The sequence below is a fragment of the Alosa sapidissima genome, chromosome 2 (assembly GCF_018492685.1).
Source record: "Alosa sapidissima isolate fAloSap1 chromosome 2, fAloSap1.pri, whole genome shotgun sequence".
Classification (NCBI taxonomy): domain Eukaryota; kingdom Metazoa; phylum Chordata; class Actinopteri; order Clupeiformes; family Clupeidae; genus Alosa; species Alosa sapidissima.
Genome location: NC_055958.1, coordinates 35419065 through 35442923, shown reverse-complemented (window position 1 = coordinate 35442923; position 23859 = coordinate 35419065). Strand labels below are relative to the sequence as shown.

Below are 23859 nucleotides of genomic sequence, written 5' to 3'. Positions count from 1 at the left end.
CCCCCCCCCTCCCACATTCTCATACAGACAGGGTTCTAAATTAACTTTGATCACCAGCCAACCAGCCAGCTTTCTAAAGTTACCAGCCAATCAGAATTTCCACTAGCCAATTTTTTTTTTTGTGAAAATAAGAAAAATTATGAGTGCCACTGAATGCATTTGATCATTTTATTAACATTGTTGGCATGACAGACATATAACAATACATACAACAAAATATACACAGACAGTGCAAACACTTCATTTCAAGTTTGGGATCTATCTATCTATCTATCTATCTATCTATCTATCTATCTATCTATCAATTAATCATTTGAATCACATGTCTTCAGAGCTCTTGTTCTTCTTCAGAGGTACCATCAGAATCTGAGCCCCCCTCAGTTCCTTTCGTTCCATGTGCGTTCCAAGTCAGGCCTGCGGGAGCGCAAACCGTCAGCATGCCAGATGTCAATGGCTTTGGCTCATTCCTCTTCTCGCCCCCAAAAGTCTGTCCCAACCACCGCCGCAAGTTTTTATTACTGTAACACCCGCCAAAATGATTTTTAACCCGCATTTGGTGTTCATTTAGAACCCTGCATACAGACAAGGGAAAAAAGAAAAGAAAAACAAATTAAGATAAATAATAATAAAAATAAATAAATGATAATAATAAAGAATAAAAAACGACCAACAAATCGGAAACAATCATATTTGAGTTATACAGTGCAATATAAGAGAAGCCACAATATTCAAATGGAAAGGACAACCATCCAGCACAAACAACTATTAATCGACTATACTGTCAGAGTTTGTATTGGTGAACTAGTTATCAAATTCTGTCACAATGCTGTAGAATTGCAAAGAGCATATACTGTACAGTAAAACTGTGAAACATACATATTCAGTGTCTTGTACTCACTTACTCCCCTAACTACAGCAATGTGTAACTTTACTGTAGTTTTCAAATGGCTGTACAAGTACCGTAGTGCTGTCTTGAGCATTTTCAGGTAGTGTCACCGAGTTGACCTTTTTTTGCATGGGAAAACACTGAGAGCATAAACTGTCGTAATGAAAACATGACAAAGCCATTTGACTATCTTGTTACAGTAACGATGGTGTCAAGACTTCTCATTTTGATGACACTGGCAGTTTCATTGACATAAATACTTGCTTTTGAGGAATGGACTATCCATTTTGAGCAAGTGATGTGCTATTGCAGGTTGTCCACTAGGTTTTGCAGTTTGCACTAATTGTTTTGAGAATTGCACTAACTGCTGTGCAAATGTTAATAGTGATGTGAGAAAAGCACCAAAGCGACTGAGAAAAACTTTAATGAAACGTACGGGCTGCTGACACTGGTGAAATGCACTGAGGGTTCACTTAGCCTTGGTCACAACATGAGCTTTTTGAACGATGTTTCGAAGCAGTGGTCACATAACATGGCTGTTTTGAACCACGTTTAAATCCTTGAAGTCCTTTGAGTTAGGTCAATTAAGAAAATAATTACCGGTATGTGTATTTCAGGTATTCCTGTTCCTGAGAGATCGACCGTGTTTGCGCTGAATGTAGAATCTGGTGATTCAGAATATGATGTCAGATGGAGGGCCGATATCAGCTGGAGTCTGCATCAGGGGATGGAGCAGATTCCACACAGCTTCCTGATCTCCTACCACAGTGAAGGGACTGAACCACAGACCATCTCTACAGAGTGCTGCAGCACAACACTTACAGACCTGAAGCCAGACACTCAGTACACTGTCAGTGTCCGTACTGTGCTACAAAGTGGGAGGAGGAGTGAGTCTGTATCCACCAAGTTCCACACAAGTGAGTTTAAATGTACAAATGCTTACAATTACACATTTAAAACACCATATGATGTATACACATGTGGTCAAAAACTCCAGGCACACTCAGATGTGAGAAAACACTGCAGGTGTATTCATGACGCCGGGGGCAAGTTACCAGCAACAGCATGTTCAAACCCAAAGTTCTATAGGGCAAAGCCCCATGTGATACATTACATGTTAGTTACATCACAATACAAACCACATGGGTCCTTCTTACTTGAGCATACAATGGTCTTTTCCAAAACTCCTCATACGCAGAAATACAACAATACATGGATACTTCTTGGATATATGTGATCCTCACGCCAAGGGGCAGCCGTGGCCTACTGGTTACAATAAGTAAATTCAATAGTCAATCTTTGAAAAACAATGAAACGTATTGATGACTAAAGTCTTGTGATCTTGCCTTCACAGAACCATGTGGGCATTAACCTGCATTGAATTTCAGCCAAGAAAGTTTGCTTGGCGCATACATAAACAAAAACTCATTTTTGACGTTAATATGTTGATCACTCAGTAATTCTGATTAAACACTCCCTTTTCCATACATCATGATATGGCCTGCCACTGAGATCTCCATGTCAGATAGTCAGTGTGCATTATACTTCAGACATACCCTGGAAATCCAGAGTTGTCGCGAGACCACAATTTTAATTTGCTCAGCGAGTCACTCTGGTGATGCTCATTGATGATGCTCTGATGCTCATTACCCATGTCCTTGGAGCCGAGCTGATGTAGGCGGCCAGAGGCGAGCTAAACAGATGACAACAGTGCTGCAACGTCGAAGTCTGGAATCATTCAGTAAACATTGGTCATAGTGTTATCCAATTGTGTTAAAGTCCGGAATCAGTCAGTAAACATTGGTCATAGTGTTATCCAATTGCGTGCAGTGATATTTTGAAATGCATGCTTGGTGCCACCCCTCGAGTTGGGCCATTTTCATTACTCGTAGCCAGACCTTTAATCTTTCGGATTTGGGTCGGGATTTCCCGGCTACATTGTACATACAATTTTCCTTCATTTCATTGTCCATATTTGGGGGTGCATATTAAACTTGTGTAAATATAGTAGCTTCCAGTGGCAGTCCCAGTGATGCATACATTTTTGGTGTGTTCTTTTTCTCAACAGGTGAAAGGAGGATTGTGCTTCTGGGGAAAACAGGTGATGGTAAAAGCAGTGCTGGAAACACCATCCTGGGAGACCAGGTTTTCAGAGTGGAAGTTCGTCAGGACGCCGTAACAAGCCAGTGTGAAACTCAGAGTAAGATCATATACAGAAAATATACAGTCATTGACACACCTGGATTCTTTGACACAACTGTTCCAAAGGAGTCATTAAAACGTGACATAGCAAAATGCATCTTTGACAGTGCACCAGGTCCTCATGCCTTCATCATTGTGCTGAAGTTAGGAAAACATACAAAACACGAGGAACAAATCATAAAACAGATTGAAAAATTATTTGCAGATGACACCTTCAAACATGCAGTGGTTCTTTTCACACATGGTAATGACCTGAAGGGTATGAATATTAAAGAGTATGTGGAGAACACTAAGAAGGAAAAAAATACACTGAAGGACCTTGTGGCTAAGTGCCATGACCGGTGTCATGTCATAGATAATGAACACTGGAGAGATCAGGAAGAGGGGGAGAGTAGCAACAGAACTCAGTTAGCAAAGCTTTTCAACACCATAGAGGAGATGGTGCAGCAGAGTGGAGGTGGTTATTACACTAATGAGTATCTGATGCTAGTGGAGAAAGCCATACAAGAAAAAATGCAAACTTTGAGGGAGAGGCGACAGAATCAGGGTTACTCAGAGACATTAGACAACAATATTAGAGAGGAAGCCAAGGAAAAAGTGAGGAAGAGAATTTTGGTAAATAAAATTGTGGCCGTACCTGCAGTGATGCTGGTTGCACTTTTCTCCTTACCTTTAATTCCTGCAGTTCCAGTCAGAAAAATAATTAACAATGCTGCAGCTAAGATGAGAAATTTTCGTGAAGCAGCTGTGGAAGGACTTGAACAATTATGCTTGTCACTTCAAAGTGTGGTGCATAGATTGTTTCCATCTACCCAGGGGAACTACGATAGGTTATAACAGGGGGGTCTGCCAACTGAACTGAACATAAAATGGGAATATTTGGGACCGTCACCATAGAAAGAAGAAATAATACTGTCACTCACTAAACTGCACATCACAAGACTTTCCCGAACTACAGTATCATGAGAAATGATGTCCGCCAGCAATGTCAATTAGATGCCACCTGTAATAATGTAAAGGCCAACGCACATTGGAGCTGATATGAGTTACTAGCCACGCACATCAGCACCGACGCTTTTAACTGGCAAACACTGGATAAATGGATTTTATGGAACGGCACCAACAAAATAGAACTTAGGGCCAACACACACCGGCGCCGACATGAGTGTGGCACACTCGACACACTTCGACATTCAGTTACATTAGATTTCCATCGTTCTCAATACAACTCCACACACCAGGATCACACTTTCTCTCCGCCACCGTCGTCATGTAAATTAGGATTCAGTTCTATTATAAAGGGGAACTATGCAGCTTTTTTTAGCTTAATTTACCTTAACTGAACAGCTTCCGAGTCATTGTTAGGCCTATATGATTTTTTTCGGCTTGAATGGTGGTGGCCGTCTCGCTTCTCCCTAGCGCCTGTGAGCTGAAAAACCGACGGCCTCAGAGACAGAACATCTCGCAGTCTCGCGATGTAACAAATTGCTGCACTACACACATACATACCAGGCACCGGCTAGAACAAGGTATACGATGGAGTTTCTCAGACATTTGTGAGAAGCAGAAAGCAGGTAAACCGTTGTAATTAGCACAACTTTTGGTTTCAAATAGTGAAATCACCTGTACTGTTTCTACTCCGACACCTCTGAGACAGAGGCACCATCCCCAATCCGGTGTATCCCCAATCCGGCATACAAATTTAGCTGGTGGACAAACCATTGAAACTAACACACAACATAGAAAGGATCATGATCAAGGCCAACAATTATCTGACAGGGAGAAAAGAAGCCAAGGAGACAGTGAGATGTTAATACTCCTACAGTATGATCATTTCTGCAGTGTTGCTTATTGGATTTCTCTACCCACCTTTGATTCCTTTTATCCAGTTTATTCCCCGAAGACAAGAAATAGCCTACTCTTTTCTGATTAGCTGACAAGTGGCTATTAATTCTATATGGACATCTGTGAAGTATTTGGTAAAGAAACGTTTGTCAACATTCCATATCAATGTTCTTTTGAATGATAATTATAACAAGGAACCAGGCTTCACAACAATAAAAATCAACTGTAAACAAGCAACTCACCATTATCACAGTCAGTGACCAAAAAAAGAACAAACTGAACGAGTCAGCTTCTTTTTAAACTAATCCGCATGCTTCCTTTGTGTGCTATAAATGCATGACTCCGCTTTGCAGCATGGAGTTCTTTGCCTCTGCTTTGTCCATCAATTCCCTATATCAGGACAGCTCGGCAGCCGTTATCCCTTATGATTAACAGCAGGGACGTGCACAGGAATTTTGAGGGGCAGTTGCTCTGACCTGAAAAAAGGGTAGCCTATCTATGTGATAACTTCTCTGCAAGCTATCTGTCTGATTATTTAGGCTCAACGTGGCAAACTCAGCCTGGATTTATGAAGATTTTAATTAATTTCATAAAACTTGATGACGATGATCGTTCGTTTGTTATACATCACAAACTCACCTTTTCCGACAACGTTGAGTCATCTCATACTGTACGACAACAGCGACAATCTCCTTCCAGGGCCACTTATGCAGGCTGAGCTCAGGTGCCGGTCGCGTGCAGCGCTGCAGCCACGTAAACAGAGTTTGCCCTTCCCCTACTGACTTTCACTTTCGGTGCCCGAATGGAAGTGAATGAGGCTTTGCGATTTTTTTTATCTAGGCCTACGTGAAATTCTGCATCCATTGTATGATTTATTTTTTTATTTTCCCCATTGGAAGGGCAACATGAGCCAAGAAGGGCATATGGGCAGTTGCCCGGGCAACCTGAGCAACCCCCCTGTGCACGTCCCTGATTAACAGAGCAGCAACTTGATAGCTTTGGTATAATCACTTAGACAATTAGAGCTGTCACTGAGAATTGCATTTTAATTTGCACTTATTTTGAAATAAAATGTTAGCCTGACGAGCCAGACCCACATTAAAATGTAGGGTCTGGGCACTCACCGTTCGCAGTGCTCAGTCCGAGGGGCGGGATAATCAGTTGTCTTTCAAATTCCCTCTGCACGCAATAGGACAGCGGCAGCGCTATGAGTCCCATGCGTTTCCCACCAGCGGAGCTAGTTGGCTAGTTCAAACGTTTGCCAACTTAATAAAAGCTTAACTCGTGTCACACTGTTCGCCAACAGCAACATCCATCTTATTTGTTTTCAAGTAGCAGGGAATTCAAGCCAAACCGTTGCAACTCTGCCATCAATCATTATGTTAAGCCCACCTAACGACTCTATACACGATTTCATTGGCCTGATTGAGTTTCGATTTCTGGAGCTCACAAGCCAACGGAGAGTTGCTAGACTAGCCCTGGCAGCAAATGTAATCGCTAGGGGCGCGTCTAGATTTCTAGGCTAATAAAATGTATGACTGAATAATTAAATGAGTTAGAATGCCAGAAGTAATAAATAAATAAATGCAACTTTAAAACCTAGATTGTGTATTCTCCGGACATTCTCCAGATATTCACACACTGGCAAACTGATAAAGCCCCCAAATGTGGATGTATTCCATGAGATGTCAGTTCATGTCACGCACTCATGTTTATGTTATACAGTCTGAAAGTATCACAAAGGTCTGAATGTCTTTATTTTTCTTATCTGGGATCTGTGGCTAGCACCAGAAATACAGTCGCTCAGCTCAGACTTCCTAAGGATGTGGAAACAATGATGATTAACAAGCTTTAATATCTTAAATACTCTGTAGATGTTTATGCTATGTGTAATTGTAGTGCGGTACTGTAATTTATGTGTGAATTAATAAAGACATGACATTTCATTGTTTTGGCTTGTGTTTTCTACTTCCTCATACTCCAGCAGCTGTTTTGCCAAACCCAGGTTTCCAGGTAAAGGGGCACTTAGCATGCCCACATTTTTACGCAGCAGAACCGTTTCTACCATGGAGGTATTATATATAACTGGAGAGAGTGACTAAGTCCCGCCCTCCATACAAATGAATGGTGGAGGCTAGGCTAGTAAATCCGGCCAATTCATAGTCAACGCCATCTTGAACACTGGAGTTCGGATCCAGCGCCAGTCGGCTCTGACCATGCGCCAAGTTACAAAGCTGGAAATGACGCATGGACCAACGACGATTTTTATTGGATATTCTGTAAAAAGAGAGTTGTCCTCCAGTAAGAGGGTGGCGATAATGCACATAAAGTTCTTGCCTCATAACAAGAAGAAGAAAAGTGGCTCGGGAACGCGCATGGAGTCCGAGTGGAGTCGTCCTGAAGCGCAACTTAATTTCATTGGATAACACAGCGTTCTGCCTGCTGTCCTGCTGCAAATATGCATTCGAACATGACGTGAAATATCCGTAGTCGAACTATAAATAAACTATTCGGTTTTAGTGCCAGGTGTAGCGCATTTTTACAGTCTATGATTAGTTTGTTTTTTATTGTATTGTTTGCCATCTCATAGCGGGTGCACTAAACGTATTCGTTGGCCCATGACCAAATCAAGCCAGATCAATAGCCAGTAGCCACAATAATGACTGGAGCCAGAGCCCTCAATAGCCACCCTGTTTTGAAAATAATATTGAAGATATTCAATATTATTGAAGATAGTATTGAAGATAACGCACAGAACGATCAGCCTGAGCGGACAATTACGTCCCCAACTCATCTAAAATGTGGTGTCTTTACTTTGAGTTGTACACCGCAGATGGTAAAGTAACGGTTAAAGAGAATGTTGTCTGCGGACTCAGCAAAAAACAGTTTACTTACGCATCCACGACATCCAATCTTCGCGCTCACCTGTGGAGTTACCATCCAAATGAGGCAGCGGTGTCAGAGGCACAGTAGACGGCCAGAGCATCGCCAGGCGTCCAACATCGTATGATTGCATACTTTCCGTAAATCCTAAATTATGTCCAGGGTCTGCTATTTACTTAGGCTGCAAAGCACAGGCACTATTTATTTGAGGTAGGCTTATTCGAGGCAGAACTTTATTTCTTACATTGTACGTTATTGTGAGACGTGTGTTTTGTTTGGAGCGGCATACCAGGCTATCAAACGCAGACGATTTTCGGTTTTGGTATGGGATTTAATTTACTTTTTGACTTTTATTATATAGTTAAATGTTGAGACTGATGGGAATTTAAATCTAGAGGGTATTTGATGATCACTGTAAAGTTTCGTGTAGTTGAAAAAGTGTTTCCAGCTGTTTATTGCGAGACAAGGCCTTTCCTTCATTCATTGAACGTGCGCTGAGCTCTAATGGAAACCTTATTGCATAGCGAAGTAGCCTAAATTGATTTTTTGTTTTAATTATGCATGGTTTACTTTTTATTAAGGGGCCATGTCAACGCATTCCATTACCACTTGTGTCATGTATAGCGCCACCTAGTTAAAAATTAAAAAGCAAAAAAGCAATATCTCTGGCGGACATGGTCAAAACTGCACGAAATTGAAAGTGTAGGATCATTATGACACCCTCCGAATGCATGGCAAGTTTCGTGAACTTTCGTTCATGGGGGGCCATACAATAAATGAATTTATGTGTACATTTAGTGACCGTACACCAACAGAGTTTTCTGTGAATATCTTGAGAACCGTAAGGCCTAGGATGACCAATTTTTGTGTATGTTTGCCTCAAGGGGTCATGTTAACCCATTCTGTAAGGATCCTAATTACCAGGCTGATGATAATCTTTTCAGTCATATATTGACTCTTGATCAACTACTAAGTGTGGGCCTATTGTGGGCCTACTGTCACATGTCCACAGGAGCAGTTAACTATACGGACAGGAAATGTAATCAAATGTATACCTTGTCATGTCTTGATTGATTCACTCTCACTACAACAATGGTCTCAAGTCTCATCAAAGTACTCTCAAATCAGATGACCTCCAACCATGTGATCCCAAATCAGCTGACCTCCAATCATGTGATCCATATCAATGTAACCAACCACAAACTAGGTAGCCTATTTAAGTGAAGTTCACAGAGCATTCTAGGAGCCATTCTGTAGTCAGAATCTCCCGCACCACTAAGGTGTGTAGTCATCATCCTCTGAGCTGGTATGTTCATTGTCTGATTGCTTCATATGGTTTCCTAAATGTTCCTTTAACCTGTTTTCGTAACTTTCACATTATTCATTTAGATGTACCTTCTATAATGTATTGGATGAATAGCTTGTATCTGACAAATAAATTGTTATGCTTTGACCCGCATAGTTTTCTAGAATTTCTTTAGATATCCCTCAAAGTTTAAGATGTGCCAGGGGGAACGGCTAGGATTAGTCCCTAGGGCCGTGGGGCTAAATCAGTGAAAGTAGGCATGCTACCAGGAGAACTGGCCATCGTATTGTACTGTGGTGGGTCACTGATTTTATTAGTAGTCTGGAATTAGACAGCTAACCTTAGCACACCCTGAACCCTCTGTAGCTTCGGTAAGATGTTCTGTCCAGATGAGTATAGTGGTCCAGGCCAGCACTATAGCCTCTGACCAACTTTCACACTAGGATCATTACTCAGTAAAAGGCGCCTCCCGAATTAGTCGGCCGAGGAGGGCCTCGCACACTATTCTTGGGGAAGTTGAGTCTAATTAAATAGCTAGAAGGCATTCTTGTAACAGAATCGTGGGTAGGCCTACATCGGCCTACTATAGATAGTAATATTACTTTGACTGAAACTTCTCCATATCTAGCAGGGTCAGAATCATTAGGTTAACAGTGGTTCTATAATCAATTGTTATTTCCAACAGCGCGCGGAAGCTTCACGATTTCCTTCGACCACTCCCAGTTCCCTCATTGGTCCTGACGAGTGACGTCATTTACAATTCCATATGCACACATGTGCATAAACAGATACACACGTACACACATACATTCACAGTAATCATACATATGACACATACTCACACAGTAGACATATGTACGCATGCATGCACATGCACACACACACACACACACACACACACACACACACACATAAACATAAACATGTACATGCACACAATTCAAGAATTTCTCAGAATTATGAACAGGCAAGATGGGGATGGGGTGTGAAAGCTAAGAACTAATCATGTTTTGGTACTTGTTGTCTAGCAGATACCAGTGAGAATTGAGTGTGCATAATGCAATTCAGTGAGACAGTTAGAATCATATATGCCTTTCAGCGTGTCTTATTTTTGTGGAAAAAATGTGCTGGACTGGGCAGCGGTCATATTTTGTACCGCTCTGCGGTACATCTAGTTATTGTATTGCCTATCATTTCTTGTAAAGGTCCGATCCTATTCAAACTTGGTAAACACAATCTACATGTATACTAAATTCTCTGGAAGCACACCACATTTTGTACAATTCAGTCCATAGGGGGCACTACAACCCCGACCTTCATTCTGCTAAAGGTCACGTCTTGCCATTTTGCTTGGACCCTTTGTACCGCTTGCGGATATATTTGAATTTGACTTTGAAAAGAATCTGTGTATGGTTCGTTCATTCATTATTCGGTTTTTAAACCAAAACAGAACAAGGAAAAAATTGTGTGTTTTTTTGTTTTTTCTGTTTTAAAACCGAAATGGAAAAAATGAAAAAAAAACAAAACAGAAAAACCCGAACTGTCAGTGTCTGTTTCTGAAATCCAAAACGGGATAATGAAACAATGGTCGGTCGCCTAGGAGATGACCGAAACATTCTGGAGTGCGAAGTCAAGTCATTCATTTATTCCGTCCGTCAGTCCTCAGACAAATTAAAATTGTGAAATGGACAGCTACCTCCTTTTTCGAGGCACAAGGCGGCTTCATCTCAGGCCAGATGACCTGTCATTAGGGAAAATCGGCCTAATTTCCAAGGTAAGAGTTCATTTGTTGCTGTCGTTAAAAAGCTGCATTTTTTTTTACCTCACAAACTCCATCTAACGTTACCTGACAGATCATATCGCAGTGGTGTAGCCTATCCATTTATTTACGGCTTTCAAGCCAATTTATGGTTGCTGCTGAGAAGAGAAGATTATTTGTTATAATTGTTGTTGTGGTTGTCACGATTAGTCATAGACAGACTTTCTAAGGTAACGTATGCCTAGCCTAGAAGTGATTTGTTGGTTGAAGGGTCTCATCGGACATCCCTATCTGCCGTTAATCATTTGTCCTAAGATAGAATGGCCACACTAGTCTAATCGCTAACTAAATAACAGTGTTGGGCTGTAGCTTAACTACCAATATCAAGTAACTTGCCCAACGCTGCTAAATAAATTGCTATCCTCAACGCGATTTGTAGTGTAGTCTGTTTCTATCCCGTCTCCGACACATATTAGACATAGGCCTATTTTTTTTTTTTTTAAGTTTAGTTGTGGCATTCAGTTTGTTAAAGTTCAAAAGCTGGAGATTGTTGATTCATCACAGTTCACATAGACAATGTGAACCGTTCTCTGAAGAGGAGACGAGCGCAAGGCATAATCCAGTCCCCGCCATTTGATGAGGCTTAGTCCATCCGGTATAGTGAAGCGATTCGCGCCAAAATGCTGTGGTAATCTCTGATTGGTTGAGTGGAATTAGGCGTAGTAGGAGCCCTTGATCTAGTGTTTGGGGCCCAGAGATATCATTTTCTAGTTATACCATATTCATTGGCTGAGAATGATGATCGTTCATGCATGCCATTCTGTTTTTGGAAGTTGGATTGAGATATTATGATACGTTGTTTATTACAGTGCATGAAAATGCACTGTACTGTTCTTCCTAGGCTTCTTCTTATTACAGTGCATGAAAATGCACTGTACTGTTCTTCCTAGGCTTCTTCTTATTACAGTGCATGAAAATGCACTGTACTGTTCTTCCTAGGCTTCTTAGGCTTCTTCTTATTCTTCTGTTTCTTCTTCTAACGCGTTTAATGCAGCTTCAACCGTTAAACGTAGAAACTTCATTCAAACTATGTTATGTAGGTCTTACTTAGGACATGTGGGCTTTGTATTTTTCAACTTTGTAACTTTTATACTTTTTAAACTATTAATTAAAAACTAGTCAAAATTTCCCCATAGACTTAACATGGGCTGATGACATCACAATAGAGCCGTTAAGCAATTAGAATCCTATGGCAGGTGTTCGGGCCACCTGGACCAACTGCCATTCTCAGGCTTTAAGCATACAAACTGGCCCTATTAAGACTACACATCCTGTTCAACTGCTTCCTCTGCCTAAAACTGTTTCAAAATAAAAGTCCTCACTACAATATTTCACTGTTAAACAATTTAACCCTTTAAACTACTGAACTTTTTAACTGTTCAGCCATTGTAACTGTTACTTGTCATCAACTATGACTCCTACCCACTGTAGCTAGTAAGCTAAGTTAGCTAAGTAACATGGTTAGCATGTTAGCATGCTAGTTAGCATTTTTAGCAAAACTGCAAAAAACGATTAGCTAAGTCAGCTAAGTCACATGGTTAGCATAGATAGCATGTTAGCATGCTAGTTAGCATTTTTAGCAAAACTGCTTAAAATGATTAGCTAAGTTAGCTAAGTCATATGGTTAGCATAGTTAGCATGCTAGCATGTTAGCATGCTAGTTAGCATTTTTAGCAAAACTGCTAAAAACGATTAGCTAAGTTAGCTAAGTAATGTGGTTAGCATAGTTAGCATGCTAGTTAACATTTTTAGCAAAACTGCTTAAAATGATTAGCTAAGTTAGCTAAGTCATATGGTTAGCATAGTTAGCATGCTAGCATGTTAGCATGCTAGTTAGCATTTTTAGCAAAACTGCTAAAAACGATTAGCTAAGTTAGCTAAGTAATGTGGTTAGCATAGTTAGCATGCTAGTTAACATTTTTAGCAAAACTGCTAAAAATGATTAGCTAAGTTAGCTAAGTAACGTGGTTGACATAGTTTACATGCTAGCGTGTTCACTTGCTAGTTAGCATAGTAACTTTGTTAATATTATTATCTTTGTTAACATAGTTAGCATAACTGCTAGCAAACATTAGAGCCATTCCAACTGTCAGTTATCGTCAACTATCTACCTAAATAATTTAACCATTTAAACTATCCACCTATTTAACTGTTCAGTCATTCCAACTATATTAAACCTCATCTACTTAGCAACCAATATAGTTTGTTTTTACTCTGTATGATATTTTACATCATATTTTTGCATTTTCATGCACTGTATTTCCTTCAGGAAATGCTTTTCTAGTTATTATTCTTCTTCTAACGCACTTAATGCAGCTTCAACCGTTTAACGTAGAAACTTCATTCAAACTATGTTACGTAGGTCTTACTTATGACATGTGGGCTTTGTATTTTTCATCTTTGTAACTTTTATACTTTTTAAACTATTAATTAAAAACTAGTCAAAATTTCCCCATAGACTTAACATGGGCTGATGACATCACAATAGAGCCGTTAAGCAATTAGAATCCTATGGCAGGTGTTCGGGCCACCTGGACCAACTGCCAGTCTCAGGCTTTAAGCATACAAACTGGCCCTATTAAGACTACACATCCTGTTCAACTGCTTCCTCTGCCAAAAACTGTTTCAAAATAAAAGTCCTCACTATAATATTTTACTGTTAAACAATTTAACCCTTTAAACTACTGAACTTTTTAACTGTTTAGCCATTGTAACTGTTACTTGTCATCAACTATGACTCCTACCTACTGTAGCTAGTTAGCTAAGTTAGCTAAGTAACATGGTTAGCATAGTTAGCATGCTAGTTAGCATTTTTAGCAAAACTGCTTAAAATGATTAGCTAAGTTAGCTAAGTCACATGGTTAGCATAGTTAGCATGCTAGCATATTAGTATGCTAGTTAGCATTTTTAACAAAACTGCTTAAAATGATTAGCTAAGTTAGCTAAGTCACATGGTTAGCATAGTTAGCATGCTAGCATGTTAGCATGCTAGTTAGCATTTTTAGCAAAACTGCTAAAAACGATTAGCTAAGTCAGCTAAGTAACGTGGTTAGCATAGTTAGCATGCTAGCATGCTAGTTAGCATTTTTAGCAAAACCGCTAAAAACGATTAGCTAAGTCAGCTAAGTAACGTGGTTAGCATAGTTAGCATGCTAGCGCTAGCATGTTAGCATGCTAGTTAGCATTTTTAGCAAAACTACTAAAAACGATTAGCTAAGTAACATGGTTAGCATAGTTAGCATGCTAGCATGTTAACATGCTAGTTAGCATTGTAACTTTGTTAACATTATTATCTTTGTTAACATAGTTAGCATAACTGCTAGCAAACATTAGAGCCATTCCAACTGTCAGTTATCGTCAACTATCTACCTAAATAATTTAACCATTTAAACTATCCACCTATTTAACTGTTCAGTCATTCCAACTATATTAAACCTCATCTACTTAGCAACCAATATAGTTTGTTTTTACTCTGTATGATATTTTACATCATATTTTTGCATTTTCATGCACTGTATTTCCTTCAGGAAATGCTTTTCTAGTTCTTCTTCTTCTTCTAACGCATTTAATGCAGCTTCAACCGTTTAACGTAGAAACTTCATTCAAACTATGTTACGTAGGTCTTACTTGGGACATGGGTGCTATGTATTTTTCAGCTTTGTAACTTTTATACTTTTTAAACTATTAATTAAAAACTAGTCAAAATTTCCCCATAGACTTAACATGGGCTGATGACATCACAATAGAGCCGTTAAGCAATTAGAATCCTATGGCAGGTGTTCGGGCCACCTGGACCAACTGCCAGTCTCAGGCTTTAAGCATACAAACTGGCCCTATTAAGACTACACATCCTGTTCAACTGCTTCCTCTGCCAAAAACTGTTTCAAAATAAAAGTCCTCACTACAATATTTCACTGTTAAACAATTTAACCCTTTAAACTACTGAACTTTTTAACTGTTCAGCCATTGTAACTGTTACTTGTCATCAACTATGACTCCTACCCACTGTAGCTAGTTAGCTAAGTTAGCTAAGTCACATGGTTAGCATAGTTAGCATGCTAGTTAGCATTTTTAGCAAAACTGCTAAAAACGATTAGCTAAGTTAGCTAAGTAATGTGGTTAGCATAGTTAGCATGCTAGTTAACATTTTTAGCAAAACTGCTTAAAATGATTAGCTAAGTTAGCTAAGTCATATGGTTAGCATAGTTAGCATGCTAGCATGTTAGCATGCTAGTTAGCATTTTTAGCAAAACTGCTAAAAACGATTAGCTAAGTTAGCTAAGTAATGTGGTTAGCATAGTTAGCATGCTAGTTAACATTTTTAGCAAAACTGCTAAAAATGATTAGCTAAGTTAGCTAAGTAACGTGGTTGACATAGTTTACATGCTAGCGTGTTCACTTGCTAGTTAGCATAGTAACTTTGTTAATATTATTATCTTTGTTAACATAGTTAGCATAACTGCTAGCAAACATTAGAGCCATTCCAACTGTCAGTTATCGTCAACTATCTACCTAAATAATTTAACCATTTAAACTATCCACCTATTTAACTGTTCAGTCATTCCAACTATATTAAACCTCATCTACTTAGCAACCAATATAGTTTGTTTTTACTCTGTATGATATTTTACATCATATTTTTGCATTTTCATGCACTGTATTTCCTTCAGGAAATGCTTTTCTAGTTATTATTCTTCTTCTAACGCACTTAATGCAGCTTCAACCGTTTAACGTAGAAACTTCATTCAAACTATGTTACGTAGGTCTTACTTATGACATGTGGGCTTTGTATTTTTCATCTTTGTAACTTTTATACTTTTTAAACTATTAATTAAAAACTAGTCAAAATTTCCCCATAGACTTAACATGGGCTGATGACATCACAATAGAGCCGTTAAGCAATTAGAATCCTATGGCAGGTGTTCGGGCCACCTGGACCAACTGCCAGTCTCAGGCTTTAAGCATACAAACTGGCCCTATTAAGACTACACATCCTGTTCAACTGCTTCCTCTGCCAAAAACTGTTTCAAAATAAAAGTCCTCACTATAATATTTTACTGTTAAACAATTTAACCCTTTAAACTACTGAACTTTTTAACTGTTTAGCCATTGTAACTGTTACTTGTCATCAACTATGACTCCTACCTACTGTAGCTAGTTAGCTAAGTTAGCTAAGTCACATGGTTAACATAGTTAGCATGCTAGCATGTTAGCATTTTTAGCAAAACTGCTTAAAATGATTAGCTAAGTTAGCTAAGTCACATGGTTAGCATAGTTAGCATGCTAGCATGTTAGCATGCTAGTTAGCATTTTTAACAAAACTGCTTAAAATGATTAGCTAAGTTAGCTAAGTCACATGGTTAGCATAGTTAGCATGCTAGCATGCTAGTTAGCATTTTTAGCAAAACCGCTAAAAACGATTAGCTAAGTCAGCTAAGTAACGTGGTTAGCATAGTTAGCATGCTAGCGCTAGCATGTTAGCATGCTAGTTAGCATTTTTAGCAAAACTACTAAAAACGATTAGCTAAGTAACATGGTTAGCATAGTTAGCATGCTAGCATGTTAACATGCTAGTTAGCATAGTAACTTTGTTAACATTATTATCTTTGTTAACATAGTTAGCATAACTGCTAGCAAACATTAGAGCCATTCCAACTGTCAGTTATCGTCAACTATCTACCTAAATAATTTAACCATTTAAACTATCCACCTATTTAACTGTTCAGTCATTCCAACTATATTAAACCTCATCTACTTAGCAACCAATATAGTTTGTTTTTACTCTGTATGATATTTTACATCATATTTTTGCATTTTCATGCACTGTATTTCCTTCAGGAAATGCTTTTCTAGTTCTTCTTCTTCTTCTAACGCATTTAATGCAGCTTCAACCGTTTAACGTAGAAACTTCATTCAAACTATGTTACGTAGGTCTTACTTGGGACATGGGTGCTATGTATTTTTCAGCTTTGTAACTTTTATACTTTTTAAACTATTAATTAAAAACTAGTCAAAATTTCCCCATAGACTTAACATGGGCTGATGACATCACAATAGAGCCGTTAAGCAATTAGAATCCTATGGCAGGTGTTCGGGCCACCTGGACCAACTGCCAGTCTCAGGCTTTAAGCATACAAACTGGCCCTATTAAGACTACACATCCTGTTCAACTGCTTCCTCTGCCAAAAACTGTTTCAAAATAAAAGTCCTCACTACAATATTTCACTGTTAAACAATTTAACCCTTTAAACTACTGAACTTTTTAACTGTTCAGCCATTGTAACTGTTACTTGTCATCAACTATGACTCCTACCCACTGTAGCTAGTTAGCTAAGTTAGCTAAGTCACATGGTTAGCATAGTTAGCATGCTAGCATGTTAGCATGCTAGTTAGCATTTTTAGCAAAACTGCTTAAAATGATTAGCTAAGTTAGCTAAGTCATATGGTTAGCATAGTTAGCATGTTAGCATGCTAGTTAGCATTTTTAGCAAAACTGCTAAAAACGAATAGCTAAGTCAGCTAAGTAACGTGGTTAACATAGTTAGCATGCTAGCATATTAGCATGCTAATTAGCCTTTTTAGCAAAACTGCTAAAAACTATTAGCTAAGTTAACTAAGTAACGTGGTTAGCATGCTAGCATGTTAGCATGCTAGTTAGCATAGTAACTTTGTTAACATTATTATCTTTGTTAACATAGTTAGCATAACTGCTAGCAAACATTAGAGCCATTCCAACTGTCAGTTATTGTCAACTATCTACCTAAATAATTTAACCATTTAAACTATCCACCTATTTAACTGTTCAGTCATTCCAACTATATTAAACCTCATCTACTTAGCAACCAATATAGTTTGTTTTTACTCTGTATGATATTTTACATCATATTTTTGCATTTTCATGCACTGTATTTCCTTCAGGAAATGCTTTTCTAGTTATTATTCTTCTTCTAACGCACTTAATGCAGCTTCAACCGTTTAACGTAGAAACTTCATTCAAACTATGTTACGTAGGTCTTACTTATGACATGTGGGCTTTGTATTTTTCATCTTTGTAACTTTTATACTTTTTAAACTATTAATTAAAAACGAATCAAAATTTCCCCATTGACTTAACATTATGATTATGACATCACAATACGGCCGTTAAGCAATTAGAATCCTATGGCAGGTGTTCGGGCCACCTGGACCAACTGCCAGTCTCAGGCTTTACGCATACAAACTGGCCCTATTAAGACTACACATCCTGTTCAACTGCTTCCTCTGCCAAAAACTGTTTCAAAATAAAAGTCCTCACTATAATATTTTACTGTTAAACAATTTAACCCTTTAAACTACTGAACTTTTTAACTGTTCAGCCATTTTAACTGTTACTTATCATCAACTATGACTCCTACCCACTGTAGCTAGTTAGCTAAGTAACATGGTTAGCATAGTTAGCATGCTAGCATGTTAGCATGCTAGTTAGCATTTTTAGCAAAACTGCTAAAAATGATTAGCTAAGTTAGCTAAGTCACATGGTTAGTATAGTTAGCATGCTAGCATGTTAGCATGCTAGTTAACATTTTTAGCAAAACTGCTTAAAATGATTAGCTAAGTTAGCTAAGTCACATGGTTAGCATGCTAGCATGTTAGCATGCTAGTTAGCAGTTTTAGCAAAACTGCTTAAAATGATGAGCTAAGTCAGCTAAGTAACATGGTTAACATACTTAGCATTTTAACATTGTTAGCATGCTAGTTAGCATAGTAACTTGGTTAACATTATTATCTTTGTTAACATAGTTAGCATAACTGCTAGCAAACATTAGAGCCATTCCAAGTGTCAGTTATCGTCAACTATCTACCTAAATAATTTAACCATTTAAACTATCCACTTATTTAACCGTTCAATCATTCCAACTATATTAAACCTTATCTACCAAGTAAATAATTTACCTATATAAACTATCCACCTATTTAACTGTTCAGTCATGCCAACTATATTAAACCTCATCTACCTAGCAACCAATATAGTTTGTTTTTACTCTGTATGATATTTTACATCATATTTTTTGCATTTTCATGCACTGTATTTCCTTCAGGAAATGCTTTTCTAGTTATTTTTCTTCTTCTAACGCACTTAATGCAGCTTCAACCGTTTAACGTAGAAACTTCATTCAAACTATGTTACGTAGGTCTTACTTAGGACAGGTGTGCTATGTATTTTTCATCTTTGTAACTTTTATACTTTTTAAACTATTAATTAAAAACTACTCAAAATTTCCCCATAGACTTAACATGGGCTGATGACATCACAATAGAGCCGTTAAGCAATTAGAATCCTATGGCAGGTGTTCAGGCCACCTGGACCAACTGCCAGTCTCAGGCTTTAAGCATACAAACTGGCCCTATTAAGACTACACATCCTGTTCAACTGCTTCCTCTGCCAAAAACTGTTTCAAAATAAAAGTCCTCACTATAATATTTTACTGTTAAACAATTTAACCCTTTAAACTACTGAACTTTTTAACTGTTCAGCCATTGTAACTGTTACTTGTCATCAACTATGACTCCTACCCACTGTAGCTAGTTAGCTAAGTTAGCTAAGTAACGTGGTTAGCATAGTTAGCATGCTAGCATGTTAGCATGCTAGTTAGCATTTTTAGCAAAACCGCTAAAAACGATTAGCTAAGTCAGCTAAGTAACGTGGTTAACATAGTTAGCATGCTAGCGCTAGCATGTTAGCATGCTAGTTAGCATTTTTAGCAAAACTACTAAAAACGATTAGCTAAGTAACATGGTTAGCATAGTTAGCATGCTAGCATGTTAACATGCTAGTTAGCATAGTAACTTTGTTAACATTATTATCTTTGTTAACATAGTTAGCATAACTGCTAGCAAACATTAGAGCCATTCCAACTGTCAGTTATCGTCAACTATCTACCTAAATAATTTAACCATTTAAACTATCCACCTATTTAACTGTTCAGTCATTCCAACTATATTAAACCTCATCTACTTAGCAACCAATATAGTTTGTTTTTACTCTGTATGATATTTTACATCATATTTTTGCATTTTCATGCACTGTATTTCCTTCAGGAAATGCTTTTCTAGTTCTTCTTCTTCTTCTAACGCATTTAATGCAGCTTCAACCGTTTAACGTAGAAACTTCATTCAAACTATGTTACGTAGGTCTTACTTGGGACATGGGTGCTATGTATTTTTCAGCTTTGTAACTTTTATACTTTTTAAACTATTAATTAAAAACTAGTCAAAATTTCCCCATAGACTTAACATGGGCTGATGACATCACAATAGAGCCGTTAAGCAATTAGAATCCTATGGCAGGTGTTCGGGCCACCTGGACCAACTGCCAGTCTCAGGCTTTAAGCATACAAACTGGCCCTATTAAGACTACACATCCTGTTCAACTGCTTCCTCTGCCAAAAACTGTTTCAAAATAAAAGTCCTCACTACAATATTTCACTGTTAAACAATTTAACCCTTTAAACTACTGAACTTTTTAACTGTTCAGCCATTGTAACTGTTACTTGTCATCAACTATGACTCCTACCCACTGTAGCTAGTTAGCTAAGTTAGCTAAGTCACATGGTTAGCATAGTTAGCATGCTAGCATGTTAGCATGCTAGTTAGCATTTTTAGCAAAACTGCTTAAAATGATTAGCTAAGTTAGCTAAGTCATATGGTTAGCATAGTTAGCATGTTAGCATGCTAGTTAGCATTTTTAGCAAAACTGCTAAAAACGAATAGCTAAGTCAGCTAAGTAACGTGGTTAACATAGTTAGCATGCTAGCATATTAGCATGCTAATTAGCCTTTTTAGCAAAACTGCTAAAAACTATTAGCTAAGTTAACTAAGTAACGTGGTTAGCATGCTAGCATGTTAGCATGCTAGTTAGCATAGTAACTTTGTTAACATTATTATCTTTGTTAACATAGTTAGCATAACTGCTAGCAAACATTAGAGCCATTCCAACTGTCAGTTATTGTCAACTATCTACCTAAATAATTTAACCATTTAAACTATCCACCTATTTAACTGTTCAGTCATTCCAACTATATTAAACCTCATCTACTTAGCAACCAATATAGTTTGTTTTTACTCTGTATGATATTTTACATCATATTTTTGCATTTTCATGCACTGTATTTCCTTCAGGAAATGCTTTTCTAGTTATTATTCTTCTTCTAACGCACTTAATGCAGCTTCAACCGTTTAACGTAGAAACTTCATTCAAACTATGTTACGTAGGTCTTACTTATGACATGTGGGCTTTGTATTTTTCATCTTTGTAACTTTTATACTTTTTAAACTATTAATTAAAAACGAATCAAAATTTCCCCATTGACTTAACATTATGATTATGACATCACAATACGGCCGTTAAGCAATTAGAATCCTATGGCAGGTGTTCGGGCCACCTGGACCAACTGCCAGTCTCAGGCTTTACGCATACAAACTGGCCCTATTAAGACTACACATCCTGTTCAACTGCTTCCTCTGCCAAAAACTGTTTCAAAATAAAAGTCCTCACTATAATATTTTACTGTTAAACAATTTAACCCTTTAAACTACTGAACTTTTTAACTGTTCAGCCATTTTAACTGTTACTTATCATCAACTATGACTCCTACCCACTGTAGCTAGTTAGCTAAGTAACATGGTTAGCATAGTTAGCATGCTAGCATGTTAGCATGCTAGTTAGCATTTTTAGCAAAACTGCTAAAAATGATTAGCTAAGTTAGCTAAGTCACATGGTTAGTATAGTTAGCATGCTAGCATGTTAGCATGCTAGTTAACATTTTTAGCAAAACTGCTTAAAATGATTAGCTAAGTTAGCTAAGTCACATGGTTAGCATGCTAGCATGTTAGCATGCTAGTTAGCAGTTTTAGCAAAACTGCTTAAAATGATGAGCTAAGTCAGCTAAGTAACATGGTTAACATACTTAGCATTTTAACATTGTTAGCATGCTAGTTAGCATAGTAACTTGGTTAACATTATTATCTTTGTTAACATAGTTAGCATAACTGCTAGCAAACATTAGAGCCATTCCAAGTGTCAGTTATCGTCAACTATCTACCTAAATAATTTAACCATTTAAACTATCCACTTATTTAACCGTTCAATCATTCCAACTATATTAAACCTTATCTACCAAGTAAATAATTTACCTATATAAACTATCCACCTATTTAACTGTTCAGTCATGCCAACTATATTAAACCTCATCTACCTAGCAACCAATATAGTTTGTTTTTACTCTGTATGATATTTTACATCATATTTTTTGCATTTTCATGCACTGTATTTCCTTCAGGAAATGCTTTTCTAGTTATTTTTCTTCTTCTAACGCACTTAATGCAGCTTCAACCGTTTAACGTAGAAACTTCATTCAAACTATGTTACGTAGGTCTTACTTAGGACAGGTGTGCTATGTATTTTTCATCTTTGTAACTTTTATACTTTTTAAACTATTAATTAAAAACTACTCAAAATTTCCCCATAGACTTAACATGGGCTGATGACATCACAATAGAGCCGTTAAGCAATTAGAATCCTATGGCAGGTGTTCAGGCCACCTGGACCAACTGCCAGTCTCAGGCTTTAAGCATACAAACTGGCCCTATTAAGACTACACATCCTGTTCAACTGCTTCCTCTGCCAAAAACTGTTTCAAAATAAAAGTCCTCACTATAATATTTTACTGTTAAACAATTTAACCCTTTAAACTACTGAACTTTTTAACTGTTCAGCCATTGTAACTGTTACTTGTCATCAACTATGACTCCTACCCACTGTAGCTAGTTAGCTAAGTCAGCTAAGTAACGTGGTTAGCATAGTTAGCATGCTAGCATGTTAGCATGCTAGTTAGCATTTTTAGCAAAACCGCTAAAAACGATTAGCTAAGTCAGCTAAGTAACGTGGTTAACATAGTTAGCATGCTAGCGCTAGCATGTTAGCATGCTAGTTAGCATTTTTAGCAAAACTACTAAAAACGATTAGCTAAGTAACATGGTTAGCATAGTTAGCATGCTAGCATGTTAACATGCTAGTTAGCATAGTAACTTTGTTAACATTATTATCTTTGTTAACATAGTTAGCATAACTGCTAGCAAACATTAGAGCCATTCCAACTGTCAGTTATCGTCAACTATCTACCTAAATAATTTAACCATTTAAACTATCCACCTATTTAACTGTTCAGTCATTCCAACTATATTAAACCTCATCTACTTAGCAACCAATATAGTTTGTTTTTACTCTGTATGATATTTTACATCATATTTTTGCATTTTCATGCACTGTATTTCCTTCAGGAAATGCTTTTCTAGTTCTTATTCTTCTTCTAACGCATTTAATGCAGCTTTAACCGTTTAACGTAGAAACTTCATTCAAACTATGTTACGTAGGTCTTACTTAGGACATGGGTGCTATGTATTTTTCAGCTTTGTAACTTTTATACTTTTTAAACTATTAATTAAAAACTAATCAAAATTTCCCCATTGACTTAACATTATGATTATGACATCACAATACGGCCGTTAAGCAATTAGAATCCTATGGCAGGTGTTCGGGCCACCTGGATCAACTGCCAGTCTCAGGCTTTAAGCATACAAACTGGCCCTATTAAGACTACACATCCTGTTCAACTGCTTCCTCTGCCAAAAACTGTTTCAAAATAAAAGTCCTGACTACAATATTTCACTGTTAAACAATTTAACCCTTTGAACTACTGAACTTTTTAACTGTTCAGCCATTGTAACTGTTACTTGTCATCAACTATGACTCCTACCTACTGTAGCTAGTTAGCTAAGTTAGCTAAGTCACATGGTTAGCATAGTTAGCATGCTAGCATGTTAGCATGCTAGTTAGCATTTTTAGCAAAACTGCTTAAAATGATTAGCTAAGTTAGCTAA

At 37.7% G+C, this 23859-nt stretch overlaps 1 protein-coding gene across 15 annotated transcripts in view; it reads left to right on the top strand.

The window, feature by feature from the left end:
- Positions 1–23859, top strand: part of LOC121692798 (fibronectin-like) — a 149769-nt gene that overhangs the window by 10016 nt on the left and 115894 nt on the right. Inside the window, exons 11-12 of one of the 15 annotated variants that reach the window (XM_042071845.1) lie at positions 1504–1803; positions 2955–6033. The exons of the other annotated variants lie outside the window; for them this stretch is intronic. Coding sequence (XP_041927779.1) covers positions 1504–1803; positions 2955–3925 — 1271 coding nt within the window. The 3' untranslated portion in view covers positions 3926–6033. Of the gene's footprint in view, positions 1–1503; positions 1804–2954; positions 6034–23859 lie in introns of those variants that run through there. 15 annotated transcript variants of the gene reach the window in all.